The 17,428-nt window shown below is 41.7% G+C and overlaps 1 protein-coding gene across 1 annotated transcript in view; it reads left to right on the forward strand.

The window, feature by feature from the left end:
• Window positions 1–17,428, forward strand: part of LOC124556632 — a 79,829-nt gene that overhangs the window by 42,764 nt on the left and 19,637 nt on the right. Inside the window, exon 2 of the mRNA XM_047130601.1 lies at window positions 12,360–12,495. Within this exon, the coding sequence (XP_046986557.1) occupies window positions 12,371–12,495 (125 nt within the window). The 5' untranslated portion in view covers window positions 12,360–12,370. The remainder of the gene's footprint in view (window positions 1–12,359; window positions 12,496–17,428) is intronic.

The following is a 17,428-nucleotide window of genomic DNA, read 5'->3' on the forward strand; positions in this document are numbered from 1 at the left end:
ATTCCCATAGTACGCAGTTAGGCCTTCTGAAAGCATACCTTTTAAACAGGCGAGCGCACCCGATGTCACTCGCCCCACCCCACTGCAACAGTTTAGTTCCAAAGCGCAAAGCAGTACAGAGTGGAGTGAGTAAAACCTTTGTGAAATCTTTTGACATCAGAACTGTTCATTGTGTTAAAGAGCACGGATTCTAACCTGTAGCGGAAGCCACAGACCTCAGTATTTTGAACCTTTTATGTGACGATTTACGAATGTAGTGTAAATAAACGAAACGAATGAGTGTGGCATTAAAGAAGTAGCTCTTGAATGATTACCACTGCTCTTATTTTCTTTGGATTTTAAAGCTGGCAGTGTTAAAGTGTAGTTAATTTGAAGGAGATGAACTATTCTTCAACGTGATTAGCATGCTTAAATTATACACTGAAAATCATTAACTTCATTTCTTAACAATTCTTCAGTGGCTTGGATTTATTCTGTTTGATTTTAATGCATATACGAGTATACAGGTGCAGAAAATCGATACAAGAATACTGTTAAAGTAACGTTGAACGTATATATGTGTGAGACTGACATATTTTGTAGTCATACTACCACTTTTCGTGTAAGATTAGTTCAGAGAACGATGGAAAATTAAGGGAAAAATAGTGTAGCCGCAAATTTTTCTGCAGTAGAAGGAGGGAGTGTCATGAACAACATACTAAAAATTCTCAGCGGTATGCTGTGAGAGTGGGGGTGGGGCAGGAGGGCTTTAAAGGTCTCTTTTTGATGTTATTCTTGAATAACCGCGGCTTCCGGCGAAAACGTTTCGTAGTACAAAATGTAGTGAAACTAAATTTCCTAAAAAAAGGTTTTATTCACTTTTACTCTAGGACTAACTGTTGCCGCCTGGCAGAGGATGAAATAATCACATATTATTAAAAATAGTGTTTTATTTGCATCAAATTATTATTTTCTTTTAAATGAAATGGGTGAAGCACAAATTTTAATCGTGTGTACCACGTCCAGGTGCATTAAAGCCTTAGTAGGAGATAAATTTTGATTTGTGGTTGTAATAAGGTGGAGAGTATAAGCGCGAGGGAAGGTAGGCCGCCGCATTGTGGTCACGTATTTCTCTCCTTCATAAGTCTGCTGACTGAAGAGCGAGCAGGCGATTATACACTCTGACTACCCCGCTGCACCACAAGAAGCAACTACAGGGCGTTTCACAAAGATTTACCCACCCTCCACAGCGCGCTTTATGAATGACTGGTGACACAGTGCACAGACATGCCCGGGAGCGTTTATTCTCCACAAAGTGCATGAATACTACATGGAATACGGGTATGGGTTACCAATAATAGTAAAGCAAGAAATGTATATGGACAGAATCTACGTAAATCTCTGCGCACTGGTCTACGCTGCTAGAGGGTAAATTGAATTTTAGTCATCCTGGACGGCAGCTATAGTGTTCTTCCAAGGGAAGTGACTTCCTACAGCACTGCGTGTCCAGTTCTCTTATGTGAGTAGATAAAATAACAAAGTAACTGAGCTTCTGTATATACAGGGTGGTCCATTGATCGTGGCCGGGCCAAATATCTCACGAAATAAGCGTCAAACGAAAAAACTACAAAGAACGAAACTTGTCTAGATTGAAGGGGGAAACCATGTGGCGCTATGGTTGGCCCGCTAGATGGCGCTGCCATAGGTCAAACGGATATCAACTGCGTTTTTTAAAAATAGAAACCCCCATTTTTTATTAAATATTCGTGTAGTACGTAAAGAAATATGAGTGTTTTAGTTGGACCACTTTTTTCGCTTTGTGATAGATGGCGCTGTAATAGTCACAAACATATGGCTCACAATTTTAGACGAATAGTTGGTAAGAGGTAGGTTTTTTAAATTAAAATACAGAACGTATGTGCGTTTAAACATTTTATTTCGGTTGTTCCAATGTGATATATGTAACTTTTTGAACTTATCATTTCTGAGAACGCATGCTGTTACAGCGTGATTACCTGTAAATACCGCATTAATGCAATAAATGATCAAAATGATGTCCGTCAACCTCAATGCATTTGGCAATACGTGTAACGACATTCCTCTCAACAGCGAATAGTTCGCCTTCCGTAATGTTCGCACATGCATTGAAAATGCGCTGACGCATGTTGTCAGGCGTTGTCGGTGGATCACGATAGCAATATCCTTCAAATTTGACCACAGAAGGAAATCCGGGGACGTCAGATCCACGTGTCATAAAATATGCTATTCAATACCGCTTCAACCGCACGCGAGCTATGTGCCGGACATCCATCATGTTGGAAGTACATCGCCATTCTGTCATGCAGTGAAACATCTTGTAGTAACATCGGTAGAACATTACGTAAGAAATCAGCATACATTGCACCATTTAGATTGCCATCAATAAAATGGGGGCCGATTATCCTTCCTCCCATAATGCCGCATCATACATTAACCCGCCAAGGTCGCTGATGTTCCACTTGTCGCAGCAACCGTGGATTTTCCGTTGCCCAATAGTGCATAATATGCCGGTTTACGTTGCCGCTGTTGGTGATTCAAAATGGTTCAAATGGCTCTGAGCAGTATGGGACTTAACATCTGTGGTCATTAGTCCCCTTGAACTTAGAACTACTTAAACCTAACTAACCTATGGACACATCCATGCCCGAGGCAGGATTCGAACCTGCGACCGTAGCGGTCACGCGGTTCCAGACTTAAGCGCCTAGAACCGCATGGCCAGACCAGCAGACCACTGTTGGTGAATGAAGCTTCGTCGCTAAATAGAACGCGCGCAAAAAATCTGTCACCGTCCCGTAATTTCTCTTGTGGCCAGTGGCACAACTGTACACGACGTTCAAAGTCGTTGCCACGCAATTCCTGGTGCATAGAAATATGGTACGGGCGCAATCGATGTTGATGTAGCATTCTTAACACTGAAGTTTTGAGATTCCTGATTCTCGCGCACATTGTCTGCTACTGATGTGCGGATTAGCCGCGACAGCAGCTAAAACACCTACTTGGGCATCATCATTTGTTGCAGGTCGTGGATTACGTTTCATACGTTCGTAAACGCTTCCTGTTTCCTTAAATAACGTAACTATCCGGCGAACGGTCCGAACACTCGGATGATGTCGTCCAGGATACCGAGCAGCATACTTAGCACACGCCCGTTCGGCATTTTGATACATCAACACGATATCGAGCTTTTCCGCAATTGGTAAACGGTCCATTTTAACACGGGTAATGTATCACGAAGCAAATACCGTCCGCACTGGCGGAATGTTACGTGATACCACGTACTTATACGTTTGTGACTATTACAGCACCATCTATCACAAAGCGAAAAGAGTGGTCCAACTAAAACATTCATATTTCTGTACGTACTACACGAATATGTAATAAAAATGGGGGTCCTATTTAAAAGAAAAAATGCAGTTGATATCCGTTTGACCTATGGCAGCGCCATCTAGCGGGCCTTCCATAGCACCATCTGGTTTCCCCCTTCAAGCTAGACGAGTTTCGTTCTTTGTAGTTTTTTCGTGTGATGCTTATTTCGTGAGACATTTGACGCGGTCACTATCAATGGGCCATCCTATATAGTGGTGTTATTTTCACTTCATTAATAGAGAACTTACTTGAAGCTGTTAAGTGAGATGTTATGTGAAAAAGTTCAAAGCTGGAGCAGTCAGCTGTCTACCACACTGAAGGGCCTGTCCCAAGTGTCTCTTATCAGCTACAACACGGAAACGACACTACATTATACAGTCACCATTACAGTCATCTTCACTTAACATATAAACACATAGCTATATTAGAACAAATAAGCCCTCGGTCACAAATATTAAGTCAAAATTGACCAGGTTTCGACGCTACTACGAACGTCGTCTTCAGAATTAAACTAACTGTTCTAAAACATATTAGGTATATAATACATTAATAAAATTAAAGTTTGTACTGACTGGAAAGAGATGCAGTATTTACAAGTCACATTTTAAAAAGATCTAAGCTGGAACGGCCACGTCATAAATAGTTGTAAATAAAATGCGAGGCGCTAAGGGCTGCTCGTGCTTGAGTGAACAAGGGTTGCCGTTCAGGCTTAGATTTTTTTAAAATGTGACTTGTAAGTACTGCATCTCTTTCCAGTCAGTACAAACTTTAATTTTATTAATGTATTATATACGTAATATATTTTAGAAGAGTTAGTTTAATTCTGAAGGCGACGCTCATAGTAGCGTCGAAACCTGGTCAATTTTGACTTAATATTTGTGACTAAGGGCTTATTTGTTCTAATATAATTCTGACACTGTCACTGAACCTTAGCAGCTATGTTCAAAGTTAAACACATAGCTCTCATTCTTCGAGAAGGAAAGGAAGGCAGCGTTTCCCTGAAGCCGTGCAGGCTGACTAAGAATCAATTTCGCCTCTAGCGGTGTACAACTGTACACCGAGATTAGCCCTCCCGGTTAGCCGCGCGGTCTAACGCACTGCTTTCCGGGCGGGAAGCGTGCCGGATCCCGGCACGAATCCGCCCAGCGGATTAGTGTCGAGATCCGGTGTGCCGGCCAGCCTGTTTATGGTTTTTAAGGCGGTTTTCAAATGGTTCAAATGGCTCTGAGCACTATGGGACTTAACATCTATGGTCATCAGTCCCCTAGAACTTAGAACTACTTAAACCTAACTAACCTAAGGACAGCACACAACACCCAGCCATCACGAGGCAGAGAAAATCCCTGACCCCGCCGGGAATCGAACCCGGGAACCCGGGCGTGGGAAGCGAGAACGCTACCGCAGGCGGTTTTCCATCTGCCTCGGCGAATGCGGTCTGGTTCCCCTTATTCCGCCTCAGTTACACTATGTCGGCGATTGCTGCGTAAACACTTTCTCCACGTACGCGTGCACCATCATTACTCTACTACGCAAACATTTGGGTTACTCTCGTCTGGTGTGAGACGCTCCTAGGTGTCGGGGGGGGGGGGGGGGGGGGGGTCCACTGGTAGCCTAACCGCACAATGACCCTGGGTTCGGCGTGCGGTGGCAGTGGGGTGACTGGACTGCTGTAGCCTGTTGTGGGGTGGTGTACCACTGCAGGCTACGACGGGGACGAAGCCTCTCCGTCGTTTCTGGGTCCACAGTTCGATACAATACAATGTACAGAGATTTACGTAGATTGAGTCAATATGCGTTTCTTACGTTATTAGTAACTTATATCTGTATACTATGTAATGTTACACGCGCTTTCTGGAAAATAAACTTTCCCCTGGCGTATCTGCGCACTGCGTCGCCAGTGAATCGTAAGGCACGCTGCGGTGAGTCGGTGTAACTTTATGAAACACCCTTTAATTGTTGGTTGGTTGGTTGGTTGGTTTGGGGGAAGAGACCAAACAGCGAGGTCATCGGTCTCATCGGATTAGGGAAGGACGGGGAAGGAAGCCGGCCGTGCCCTTTCAAAGGAACCATCCCGGCATTTGCCTGGAGTTATTTGGGGAAATCACGGAAAACCTAAATCAGGATGGCCGGACACGGGATTGAACCGTCGTCCTCCCGAATGCGAGTCCAGTGTGCTAGCCACTGCGCCACCTCGCTCGGTTTTAATTGTTTGTTGCGTCGTGGTGGAGTAGATAGAGTGGAGAATCAACGGCTCCTTCTTCACTTTGCAAACCTATGATGCAGGGAAATGCATGACCAATTTCCCACGACCGAACTTCCCTCGTGCTTCTTCTTTCCAGCCTGCAATTTTTCCATCCCATGTAAGGCAGAAACCAACAGTCCAAGAGAAAAAATGGATAGTACCTTCTTTGTAGGAAATTTAATGTAATTTAATTTTGTACTGAGAAATATTTTGCCGGTCGGAGTAGCCTAGCGGTTCTAGCCGCTGCAGTCTGGAACCGCGCGACGGCTACGGTCGCAGGTTCGAATCCTGCCTCGGGCATGGATGTGTGTGATGTCCCTAGGTTAGTTACGTTTAAGTAGTTCTAAGTTCTAGGGGACTGATGACCTGAGAAATTAAGTCCCATAGTGCTCAGAGCCATCTGAATCCTTTTTTTTTTTTTTTTTGAGAAATATTTTCGCTAGAAGCAATAGTTTTAGAGTTATTCAAGAAAAACATAAAAAGTGACTTCTTAACGGCTCCCGCCCGCATGATCACAGCCCACCGGCGGAGATCTTTGGTATGGACGAAACAGCCGGATTAAACAGCATGTATGCTCGTAGATTTCAGAACACGTTGGGCAAATGTGTCGATCGCCCCCGTCTTCTCTGTCCTTCAACATCGCGCTCTGGTTATTACTCCGGTATACAGCACTTTGCAACTCGAACATTAGGCGGCTGCAGTGGGGCGGAGTGAGTGACAAACAACCGGTGCGCACGAATGTTTTAAAACGGGACTTCCAGAAGGTCATAAACTGAAATAACTTTAGAAGCTTGTGAATGCAGTCGAGGATATTGCTTTTGAGACAACATTTATCAAAGTTTTTTAAGTTCATGGACTGAACAAACAGTCGTTGAGCTCGGTGACACACTGTATGTCTATCGCTTCAGGTTGATAGTAAAGAGATACATTATCAGCGAAAAGCGGGAACGGTCTGACAAATAAATCGAAATCCGTCTTCACTCGTTCATTGTCTTGGAGTCTCTTTGAGAACTTATGATGAAATGTTTCGGTTACTAAAAGGTAGTCAGTCATGTCTATTCTACAGATGATTGTCTTGAGATACGGGAAATGTTCTATCATGAACTTGAAGCCGATTTTTCCATATGGTTTCTGTTTGTTTGTCCGCCGTATCTGTCACTAAATGATTGACACCTTGCATTAAGAAGCTTAATGAATTCAAATAATTGCCGATGTCGACCACAGAAGATTTTATCACTACTATACTTACCATTAACTGTGTTTCTGTCCTAATGGCCGCCTACAGTAAAGCCAGCACTTACTGTAGCTTGTCAGAAAACAAGTGCGTCGTACCGTCTTTCTGGCTGATGTAATGACTTTCCAGTAACTGATTCCTGCGTCCGGCCATCCTGATTTACGTTTTCCGTGATTTCCCTAAATCACTCCAGGCAAATGCCGGGATGGTTCCTTTCAAAGGGCACGGCCGACTTCCTTCCCCGTCCTTCCCTAATCCGATGAGACCGATGACCTCGCTGTCTGGTCTCCTTCCCCAAAAAAACCAAACCAGTAACTGATTTTCTAGCGCGTGATCGTGTGATGCCACACTAAGCACTTTGCAAGGCCTTTAAACGATACGAAAAGTAAGACAATTCCCATTCAAAAAAATGGCTCTGAGCATTTTCTTTTACCTGCAATCTCTAATTCCCATTCAGCATAGAAAGATCTGGCATCTCTACTTTTTCTTTTTTAGACAAGGACGATACGCCATAGTATTCCTAATGCAGAGTGTAAAAGTAATTTAACGCAAGTAGTATTGTCAGCAAACTGCTTGACGCCTGAGATGCCGAATGGTTTGTTCTAGTGGCGTCTGGCTGCAACCTTTATTTTTCTCTTCCTCCTTCCCTATCAGCGAAACTCGGAGGGCTAGGTGTAGGTATGGCTGGAGAGCTCGTGCTTCCAGAGTGCATGATCTAAACTGTAAGACTCTTATCTAATTCAGTAATCTTCTCTTTCTTCATATTACTACGGTTCGTCTCCTGCTTACTAATGTTATATTCCATCTTGCTATTATTATGTTGCGTTTTACAAATATTAATTTCTATCTTACTACACTACTGGCCATTAAAAATGCTACACCAAGAAGAAATGCAGATGACAAACGGGTATTCATTGGACAAATATATTATACTAGAACTGACATGTGAAACGTCCCCTTAAAATAATTATAAATCACTATGCTTAAACTGACACAATATTTTTTAGCACAACGCAACCTAACTTTTAAAAATCCCTACAAAAGAATGGCCCTGACTAACAATAACCTATACCTTTCATGAATCACTTACCTAACAAAAATCTTCGTTACTCGAACTACTGCAATACAGCGAGCACCACTACTGCCAGCTAAATAAAAGATTGTAACTACTGAAGGCACTAAATACTGATTGGCATAGTTAGCAAGTGAAAGATTTTGACAATGTATTTACCTTAATAGTGTTCAAAAGTCATTATATATATATATATCAGTTCAAGACATCCAGTCTTACAAATTTACTGTCTCTGATGGACACACGTGTAGATCAGCCGCTCTCAAAACTCCGACATCTCTCTCCTTACATCCACCACTGCTGGCGGCTCACCTCCAACTGCGCAACGCTACGCACTGTTCACATCCAACTGCCCAACACTACAATAGCAAATTCCAACAATGCAAACCAGCCACAGACTGCACACAGCTCAGAGCGCTACATGGCGTTACCAACATAAAAACCTAAACAGCCTACTTACACATGTGATTACATTTTCACGGAATTTAGGTGCACAGATCCTGAGAAATCAGTACCCAGAACAACCACGTCTGGCCGTAATAGCGGCCTTGATACGCCTGGGCATTGAGTCAGACAGAGCTTGGATAGCGTGTACAGGTACAGCTGCCCAATGCAGCTTCAACACGATACCACAGTTCATCAAGAGTAGTGACTGGCGTATTGTGACGAGCCACTTGCTCGACCACCAGACGTTTTCGATTGGTGTGAAATCGGGAGAATGTGCTGGCCAGGGCAGCAGTCGAACATTTTCTGTATCCAGAAAGGCCGTACAGGACTTGTAACATGCGGTCGTGCATTATCCTGCTGAAATATAGGGTTTGGCAGGGATCGAATGGAGGGTCGAGCCATGGGTCGTAACACATCTGAAATGTCTGAAATGTAATGTCTATTGTTCAAAGTGCCGTCAATGCGAACACGAGGTGACCGAGACGCGTAACCGGTGGCACCCCATACCATCACGCCGGGTGATACGCCAGTATGGAGGTGACGAATACACGTTTCCAATGTGCGTTCACCGCGATGTCGGCAAATATGGATGCGACCATCATGCTGCTGTAAACAGAACCTGGATTCATCCAAAAAATGACGTTTTGCCATTCGTGCACCCAGGTACGTCGTTGAGTACACCATCGCAGGAGCTCCTGTCTGTGATGCAGCGTCAAGGGTAACCGCAGCCACGGTCTCCGAGCTGATAGTCCATGCTGCTGCAAACGTCGTCGAACAGTTCGTGCAGATGGTTGTTGTCTTGCAAACGTCCCCATCTTTGACTCAGGGATCTAGACGTGGGTGCACGATACGTTACAGCCATGCGGATAAGATGCCTGTCATCTCGACTGCTAGTGATACGAGGCCGTTGGGATCCAGCACGGCGTTACGTGTTACCCTCCTAAACCCACCGATTCCATATTGTGCTAAGAGTCATTGCATCTCGACCAACTCGAGCAGCAAATCGCGATACGATAAACTGCAATCGCGATAGGCTACAGTCCGACCTTTGTCAAAGTCGGAAACGTGATGGTACGCATTTCTCGTCCTTACAGGAGGCATCACAACAACGTTTCGTCAAGCAACGCTGGTCAACTGCTGTTTGTGTATGAGTAATCGGTTGGAAACTTTCCTCATGTCAGCACGTTGTAGGTGTCGCCACCGGCGCCAACCTTGTATGAATGCTCCGAAAAGCTAATCACTTGCATATCACAGCATCTTCTTCCTGTCGGTTAAATTTCGCGTCTGTAGCACGTCACCTTCATGGTGTAGCAATTTTAATGGCCAGTAGTGTAGTTTCTTCAGCCTTGCTAGTAAGAACACGTTGCAGAATACCTATATTACTGTTCATAGTATTCGTATTAACACTGATATTTTTTAATATTTCCGTCATTTTAGAAGTAACTGATTGCTGTTCAACAACTACACTCTGATTCATTTCTTCAGTTTCGAGTTCATAATCTACTGCTTTGGTTATATTTTAACATGGTATGAACTGACTACTTCTTTTTTAATTTTAACGTGAAATGGATCACATTCACTAATGGAATCTGCCATACTGTTTGCATCTACATCTACATGACTGCTCTGCAATTCGTTATTAAGTGTGTGACAGAGGCTTAGTCAAACAACCATCAAGGAATATCTCTATCGTTGCACTCTTGAACATTACGTGGGAAAAACGAACACTTAAACCTTTTCGTGCGAACTCTGATTTCTCTTGTTTTATTACAATGATCGTTTCTGCTTATGTAAATGGGTACCAGAAAATGTTTTCGCATTCGGGGGAGAAAGTTGGTAACTGAAATTTCATGAGGAAATCCTGCCGCCACGAGAACGCCGTTGTCTTAATGACTGCCACCCCATTTCGCTTATAGTATCTGTGGCACTCTCTCAGCTGTTTCGCCATAATACAAAACGAACTGATTTTCTCTGAACCTTTATAATGTCCTCCGTCAGTGCTGTCTGATGCGGATTCCACACAGCGCAGTAATACTTCAGAAGAGGACGGACAAACATGGTGTAGACAACCTACTGAAAAAGAACACTCCAGGACTAAGAATCTAACTTATAACGTTGCTAGACAATGTCTATCCACATTGCAAAAACTGGATAAGCATGCGTGTGATGAAAAAAAAAAAAAACAGTATTACTCCAGGTTGCCAATCCAGTCGTGAAAGGAGTGCAAGCAGACGTTCCGATTCTTGAGTGTCTGCACCATCACGTAAAGAACGTTTGGGGACCCTGAAAACCTTTGTAATTTCAAACTAAGTTTAAGAGCAAATATAAATTTGCACTCATAAATATTAACACACTCTGCAAATACGGAAAACCAAACCAAACTATAAACTTATTGAACTTCAACTTCCACCTTGATAGCAGCCATCCAAGAAACCCGTTATGCTGATAACCTAACAATGGATAAGGCAAACTATCGAATTTTGAAAGATAAACGTGCAGTTAGACTTTCCAACTCAAACCTCAGAATTCTGGTAACAACCATAGAAATTCACAAAAATATAATCCGCAATGGTTTTGATTTTGAGTCCTTTATTGAACGATTCTCTTTTAGTGATTAAATGAAATAATAAATTTTTCTCAATACTCAACTGCCACGCATCAGCAAATGAAGGAAACAAGGAGAACAGAGACAAAGTAGAAAACTTTAGGGAAAAATCTGTGAAACAGACTGTGGAAAACTCACAAAAAGAACATAATAATCACGCCGGGGACTTAAATGGCAAACTAGGTAAGAATAAATCATTCCGAAAAGTTATTCGAAACTATCCAGCTCACAATGTCTGACACAAATTGCTCAAGATTGGTAGACATATGCAACTCATTCGATCTTAATATCATGGAAACACGCTTCAGAAAACCACCCAGAAAGCCAAAAACATGGATATAACCAAATCCCGATTTGAAAGAGTCTCGAAATGATGATATCGCCATCTCCAGACATAATTTTCAAAAAATCAAGAATACCAGAATCATTAGAGAAATGGAAATTGATTCAGGTCACTGCCCAACGGATATCCATATGATATTTATTTCAAAACATAAAATCATGACACGAACCAGTACAACTAAGAGAACTAGTAACGAAACTTTGAGTGAAAGGAAATGTGATTTTCAAAAGATGCTGATAGATGTGAATATTAATGCCAACAACCTCATAGAAACCATGAAACATATTGCATTTGAAATAGCTCCAGAGAACAAACAAAGAAAGCACAGATGGTGGAATAACGAATTTGAAGAATTAGTTACAACTGACAAATAAAGCTAGAAACAATTTTTATAGCAGCTTAACAAGCAATAATTGGAAAATTTATCAGACTGAGAAGAAGCGACAAGATAAAATTAATAGGTGACACAAGAGGTGCTTTAGAAAGAAGCTCCTTCAAATCATGGATGAAAGCTTTAAAAAATATAATACACAGACTATTACAAAATGTTCAACAGCTCTATATAGGGGTATGTTCAACAATCACTAAGCTTCAGGGCAGAAAATCCAAAACGCGTACTTAACAATGAAGAATACTGTACGCTACTGACAGCCATTGAAATATGAAAAATCGGTGGAACGACTAGAATTCCACGATAGTATCCCAAATGAAAATTAAAAACACCAAGCATCGAAATGATTAAAAGTTACGTCAATCAAATAAAACGCAACAGAGATCCTGGTGAAGATGGCCTCGCAACGGAAATTCCAAACTCTAGTAGAGATCTAGGTGTATACCATTCTTCCTGTAAAACAGTGGCGAGTTCAATTAAAGATAATGGAGGTGGAGGTACATAAAATCATCTGCGTTTTGCTGGCTTTACAACAGTAAGCGTTATATAGTTTAAATATGTCTAGAATAAGTGAAATGCAAATAATTGTATTATGTATGACTTCTGGTAGGAAGAAATTAAGAGCTTTAATTTTATTTCAGAGGGAGTCACCATGAAAAGGACCAATGATCAAATCGAAGATGCACCCCGTACCCTTGACATACATACTTTGACATCTGCCCCGTCCACATACGGGTCTATGCAGATGGGTAGTGCGGGGAATATCTCTCAAGTTTCGTAAGTATCAAATACCTCTCGATAAGACACAAAAACTATATTTATGGTAAATATAATATTGGTGGACATATTTTCTGTAATGTATCATGTTCATTGAATGCTTAATGCATTCTTATTTTTTTCCAACAGAACACAGAAGGTGTTTACAAAAAGATAAAATGATGTGTTGGTAACCGGGAGATTCAGATACGATTTCATTCCGGTCAGATTCGGTTAGCCTGAAGAAATTGCAGATGCACGGGGTGAATGTCTCGTCTGCATCTTCAGCATCATGTAAGGGTAGCATACCATGCCATTGGAATGTTAATACCAAATCTACAACCAAAATATGTAGCATCTGACTCATTCCTCTTATTATGCTCTTTCATTCCTTCACTTCTCTTGCAGGTGTTACCTTACTCTAAGAATGACAATCAAATACGTGATCTTGTAAAGATTTTAATAGCCACTTCATTTAATTTTCAGTAGTTATGAGGTTTTTGGGACGTAGTTTCCTTTTAGAGCTTATTTTACGTACACCATATTCCCATCTACTCGAGTCTATTAGGTAATGAGTTTATGATAGCACGTTTATTAAGAAATATTTTTTTATGTATCTTTATAAATGATTCCCTCACAAAGAAACTTCACAGAAAACTAAGGCATTTTTGTAAGTTTTCTAGTAATGGGTAATAAACGGCATCGGAAGTATGCTTCTATTTGGATTTAAGTGCAAATTGATGATACGAGTATTCAACGGAATGGCGTGTTTTACAAATCACTGCCATATGCTCTAGGGAAGAACGTTATATATTAAATGTAAAGCAGAGGACTTCTACCTTTAAATTAGGCTCCATTGCTGATAACTTTATATCCTATATTTTCAGGCCGGTTCTCAAAACTATAGTAAAAATATCCGGCAAATTTTACTGTAGGAACTGTCAAACGGTATAATATCCTTAGCTATCTGGATCATCATCTTATTTCCCAAAGGACATTGAAGCAAGATAAAATTTTGAAATTCTATTATAGTGATATAATTACCTGCCAGGTTAGCCGAGAGCGCTAATACGCTGCTTCCTGGACTCGGGTAGGCGCGCCGGCCCCGGATCGAATCCGCCCGGCGGATTAACAACGTCGGCCGGTCTGCCAGCCAGCCTGGATGTGGTTTTTAGGCGGTTTTCCACATCCCACTAGGTTAAAGCCAGGCTGGTCCCCACGTCCTGCCTCAGTTACACGGCTCGCAGACATCTGAACACATTCACACTATTCCATCGATTACACTAGACACAGACAGTTGGGGTACACTCATTCCGTCCCGGGGGTACGGGATGGTAGCAGAAAGGGCATCCGGCCACTCCTTAAATTAACCTTGCCAAATCCGATTAACCATGCCGACCCTGCGTCACTGCGGGCAAACGGCACAAGCAAAAGAAAGAAAGAAATAAAGTAATATAGTTTTTGTGACAGTAGCATTTCTATCAGAGGATAATACTTCTCGACGTTACTTCAAGAAGTCAACCAAATTGTGCAGACTTATTACCACATTTATAGCTGCATTTAGCAGTTGAATGCATGCCATCGGCATGTTCCTATCTGTTTGCTAAGACGCGCTGAATAAAATGCTCCTGGGCCGGTCGAGTAAACTCAACCGTAAGGTGGCTTGCTGCTTTTCACAGCTCTAGGCGCAAGCGCTGTACTTCCTCAAAGCGAGGTACTGAACAGTCATTACAAGCTATCTTGGCAATTCATCGTTCTCTATCTTCAGATAGTAAGTAATCCTCTTAAAGTACGTCACATGGTAGCACATCACAGAGAGCTGGTAAAAGTTCACATAATGTAATTTTCTTGTATAAACGCTAAGTTCAGTTCAAACGTTCCTTGGGTAATTGTTTCTTCAGTTGTCCTGTCAACACTCTTCAGTAGGATTTGCAGCGTGGTCGGTAATGTTGTTCGGGACGTCTTTGACAACTTTATAAACTAAAATTAGCATCGACGCGCATTGTTACATTCGTTTTTGGCGTTGAATATTTCACCAAAAAAAAATTAATATTCTCTCACTGTCTACGGAGTAGGAGATCAGAAGTAATACTGCAATAGGCTATCACTAAAAAAAATATTAAGAAGCGCGTTTATGAGTCTTCAACACTCAATGAACTACTTCAGTGCCAGTGCGTTTATGAGTCTTCAACACTCAATGAACTACTTCAGTGCCAGAAGTCAGTTTATCGTGTATCGACGGCCGAGCTCGCCTGCCTGAGGATGCATTTTGACGTCATTTTTTAACAAATTTCGCCTTTTAGCTTATGAATTAGATTCCTGATAGCATTTACTTCGTAACAAGCGTGCATCTATGGCGTTTATAGACTTCTCCTTCAGCTCCCATTTGAGGGTATTTCCGAATGTCAACATCTTATTATAAACGAAAGTCGCTTGTCAGTAGGGCCTACAGCACGAGCTAAGTCGAAATATGACATTTTGTAATGAGCCAATTTGCTTGCTTTTCGAGATTTTAGCAGAACATGCTTGCCTGTTTCGGCTTACAATGCCATTTTGAAGTGCACATGTGGATATTGTGAACAGTAAACCTTATTTTCGGCTTACTTATGATCAATAATGTCATTTTTATAATTTAAATTTTTACTTACGTCTACGTAGAGTTGACGATCACATGGCACCTAGGGGCCAACTGTGAGCTGTCTGGTACGAAATAATATTATTAGAATCACGTAATTTTTATAACATGAATTTTTTTGTGATAAGTGTTTGACAGCTAGAATCGTTGATGCTTACAGATTTTTTTATCTTTGAGTACCAGGGATGGAGTGTTTGTAACATAGCTATTATTTGGTTAAAATTTTTATGTATTTGTTATTTGTGATTTCATCTCTTTAACCTTTCTAGTGGCAGGCAATTTCAATAAAATTTTCTAAGTAGGGCTTCAGTTGCAAGTCAGTTTGTTTACTGACCAGGCCGTTCGCGAAATTTCTCGTATGTGTGTAATCTCTAATTCTTCCAAAATGTTCATGGAACGTCATTTAGATATTCTGTGTAAAATTTGTAAAGTGTTTTCAATGTGTTATGCTTTGCCGTTTTCATTTTTAAGGTGTTGGTCGAAAGTTGAACAATTGCTTTCTCATGTTCTCATATGTTCGTTAAATCTAATGTTGATGTTTCTTCTTGTCTGTCTGATTTAGAATTTATTTAAGTTTTCACAGAACATTCTGGAGAGTTCTGGGTTCGGAAATTCTGAGATTTTGGATTTTCCTAATCGAATTAATATTTTCAGGTCATCGGTCGTGTGGAACGCTAATTTTAGGGTTTGTGTTATGTAAAAATTTGTTCATTTTATTCATTGTGTGGCCCAAATAATTTTTTGCGCGTACTTTTGTTGGTTGTACATTATGGGTATTACACGTGGGTGAGAATTATTTTTTGTGCTATTTATTATAGTGTTTTGATTTCTTTTCGTATTGTGTGATGCTCTAGGGGCACATTTACAATTCTGTTGGTCACCGATTTGAAAATTGCTTATTTATCTGTATTCGGGTGACAAGAATGTTTATTAATGATGTTGTCTGTAGTGGCTGCTTTTCTATACGTTTCGAATGTGTTCTTGTTGTTACTTATTTCTAGGTCAAGAAAATTTATAGAGTTATTGGTCTCAGGTTACATAGTAAAGTTTATTTTTCGATGTAAATTTTAAATTTTTGGTGTATTTCTTGAATGTCATCATTTTCAGCAATAGAATGTCGTCCATGTATGTGTAGTAACACATAATTTTTTTTCAGTTAATTGTCTGATGGAACTAATAATTTTTTATTCTGATGTACACTATGTGATCAAAAGTAATGGGACACCTGGCTGAAAAGACTTAAAAGTTCGTGGTGCCCTCCATCGGTAATACTGGAATTCGGTCTGGTGTTGGCCCACCCTTATTCTTGATTACAGCTTCCACTCTCGCAGGCATACGTTCAATCAAGTGCTGGAAGGTTTCTTGGGTATTGGCAGCCCATTCTTCACAGAGTTCTGCACTGAGGAGAAGTATCGATGTCAGTCGGTGAGACCTGCCACGAAGTCGGCGTTCCAAAACATACCAAAGGCGTTCTATAGGATTCGAGTCAGGACTCAGTGCAGGCCAGTCCATTACAGGGATGTTACTGTCGTGTAACCACTCCGCCACAGGCCGTGCATTGTGAACGGGTGCTCGGCAGTGTTGAAAGATGTAATCGCCATCCAGGAATTGCTCTTCAACAGTGGGAAGCAAGAAGGTGCTTAAAACATCAATGTAGGCCTGTGGTGTGATAGTGCCACGCAAAACAAAAAGGGATGCAAAGCCCCTTCCATGAAAAGTGCGACCACACCATAACACCACCGCTTCCGAATTTTACTGTTGGCACTACACACGCTGGCAGATGACGTTCACTGGGCATTCGCCATACCCACACCCTGACTTCGGATCGCCACATTTTGTAACGTGATTCGTCACTCCCCACAACATTTTTCCATTGTTCAATCGTCCAATGTTTACTCTCCTTACACCAAACGAGGCGTCGTTTGGCATTTATCTGCGTGATGCGTGGTTTATGAATAGCTGCTCGACCATGAAATCCATGTTTTCACACCTCCGGCCTAACTGTCATAGTAGTTGCAGTGGATCCTGATGCAATTTGGAATTCCTGTGTGATGTTCTGGATATATGTTTGCCTATTAGACATTACGACCCTCTGCAACTGTCGGCGGTCTCTGTCAGTCAGACTTTTGTGCTGTACGTTTCCCTGCCCGTCTCCACTTCACTATCACATCGGAAGCAGTGGACCTAGAGATGTTTAGGAGTGTGGAAATCTCTCGTACAGACGTATGGCACAAGTGACAGCCAGTCACCTGACCACGTTCCAAGTCCACGTGTTCCGCGACCGCCCCATTCTGCTCTCTCACGATGTCTAATGACTAT

Source organism: Schistocerca americana, chromosome X (genome assembly GCF_021461395.2).
Source record: "Schistocerca americana isolate TAMUIC-IGC-003095 chromosome X, iqSchAmer2.1, whole genome shotgun sequence".
In the NCBI taxonomy this organism is placed as follows: Eukaryota; Metazoa; Arthropoda; class Insecta; order Orthoptera; family Acrididae; genus Schistocerca; species Schistocerca americana.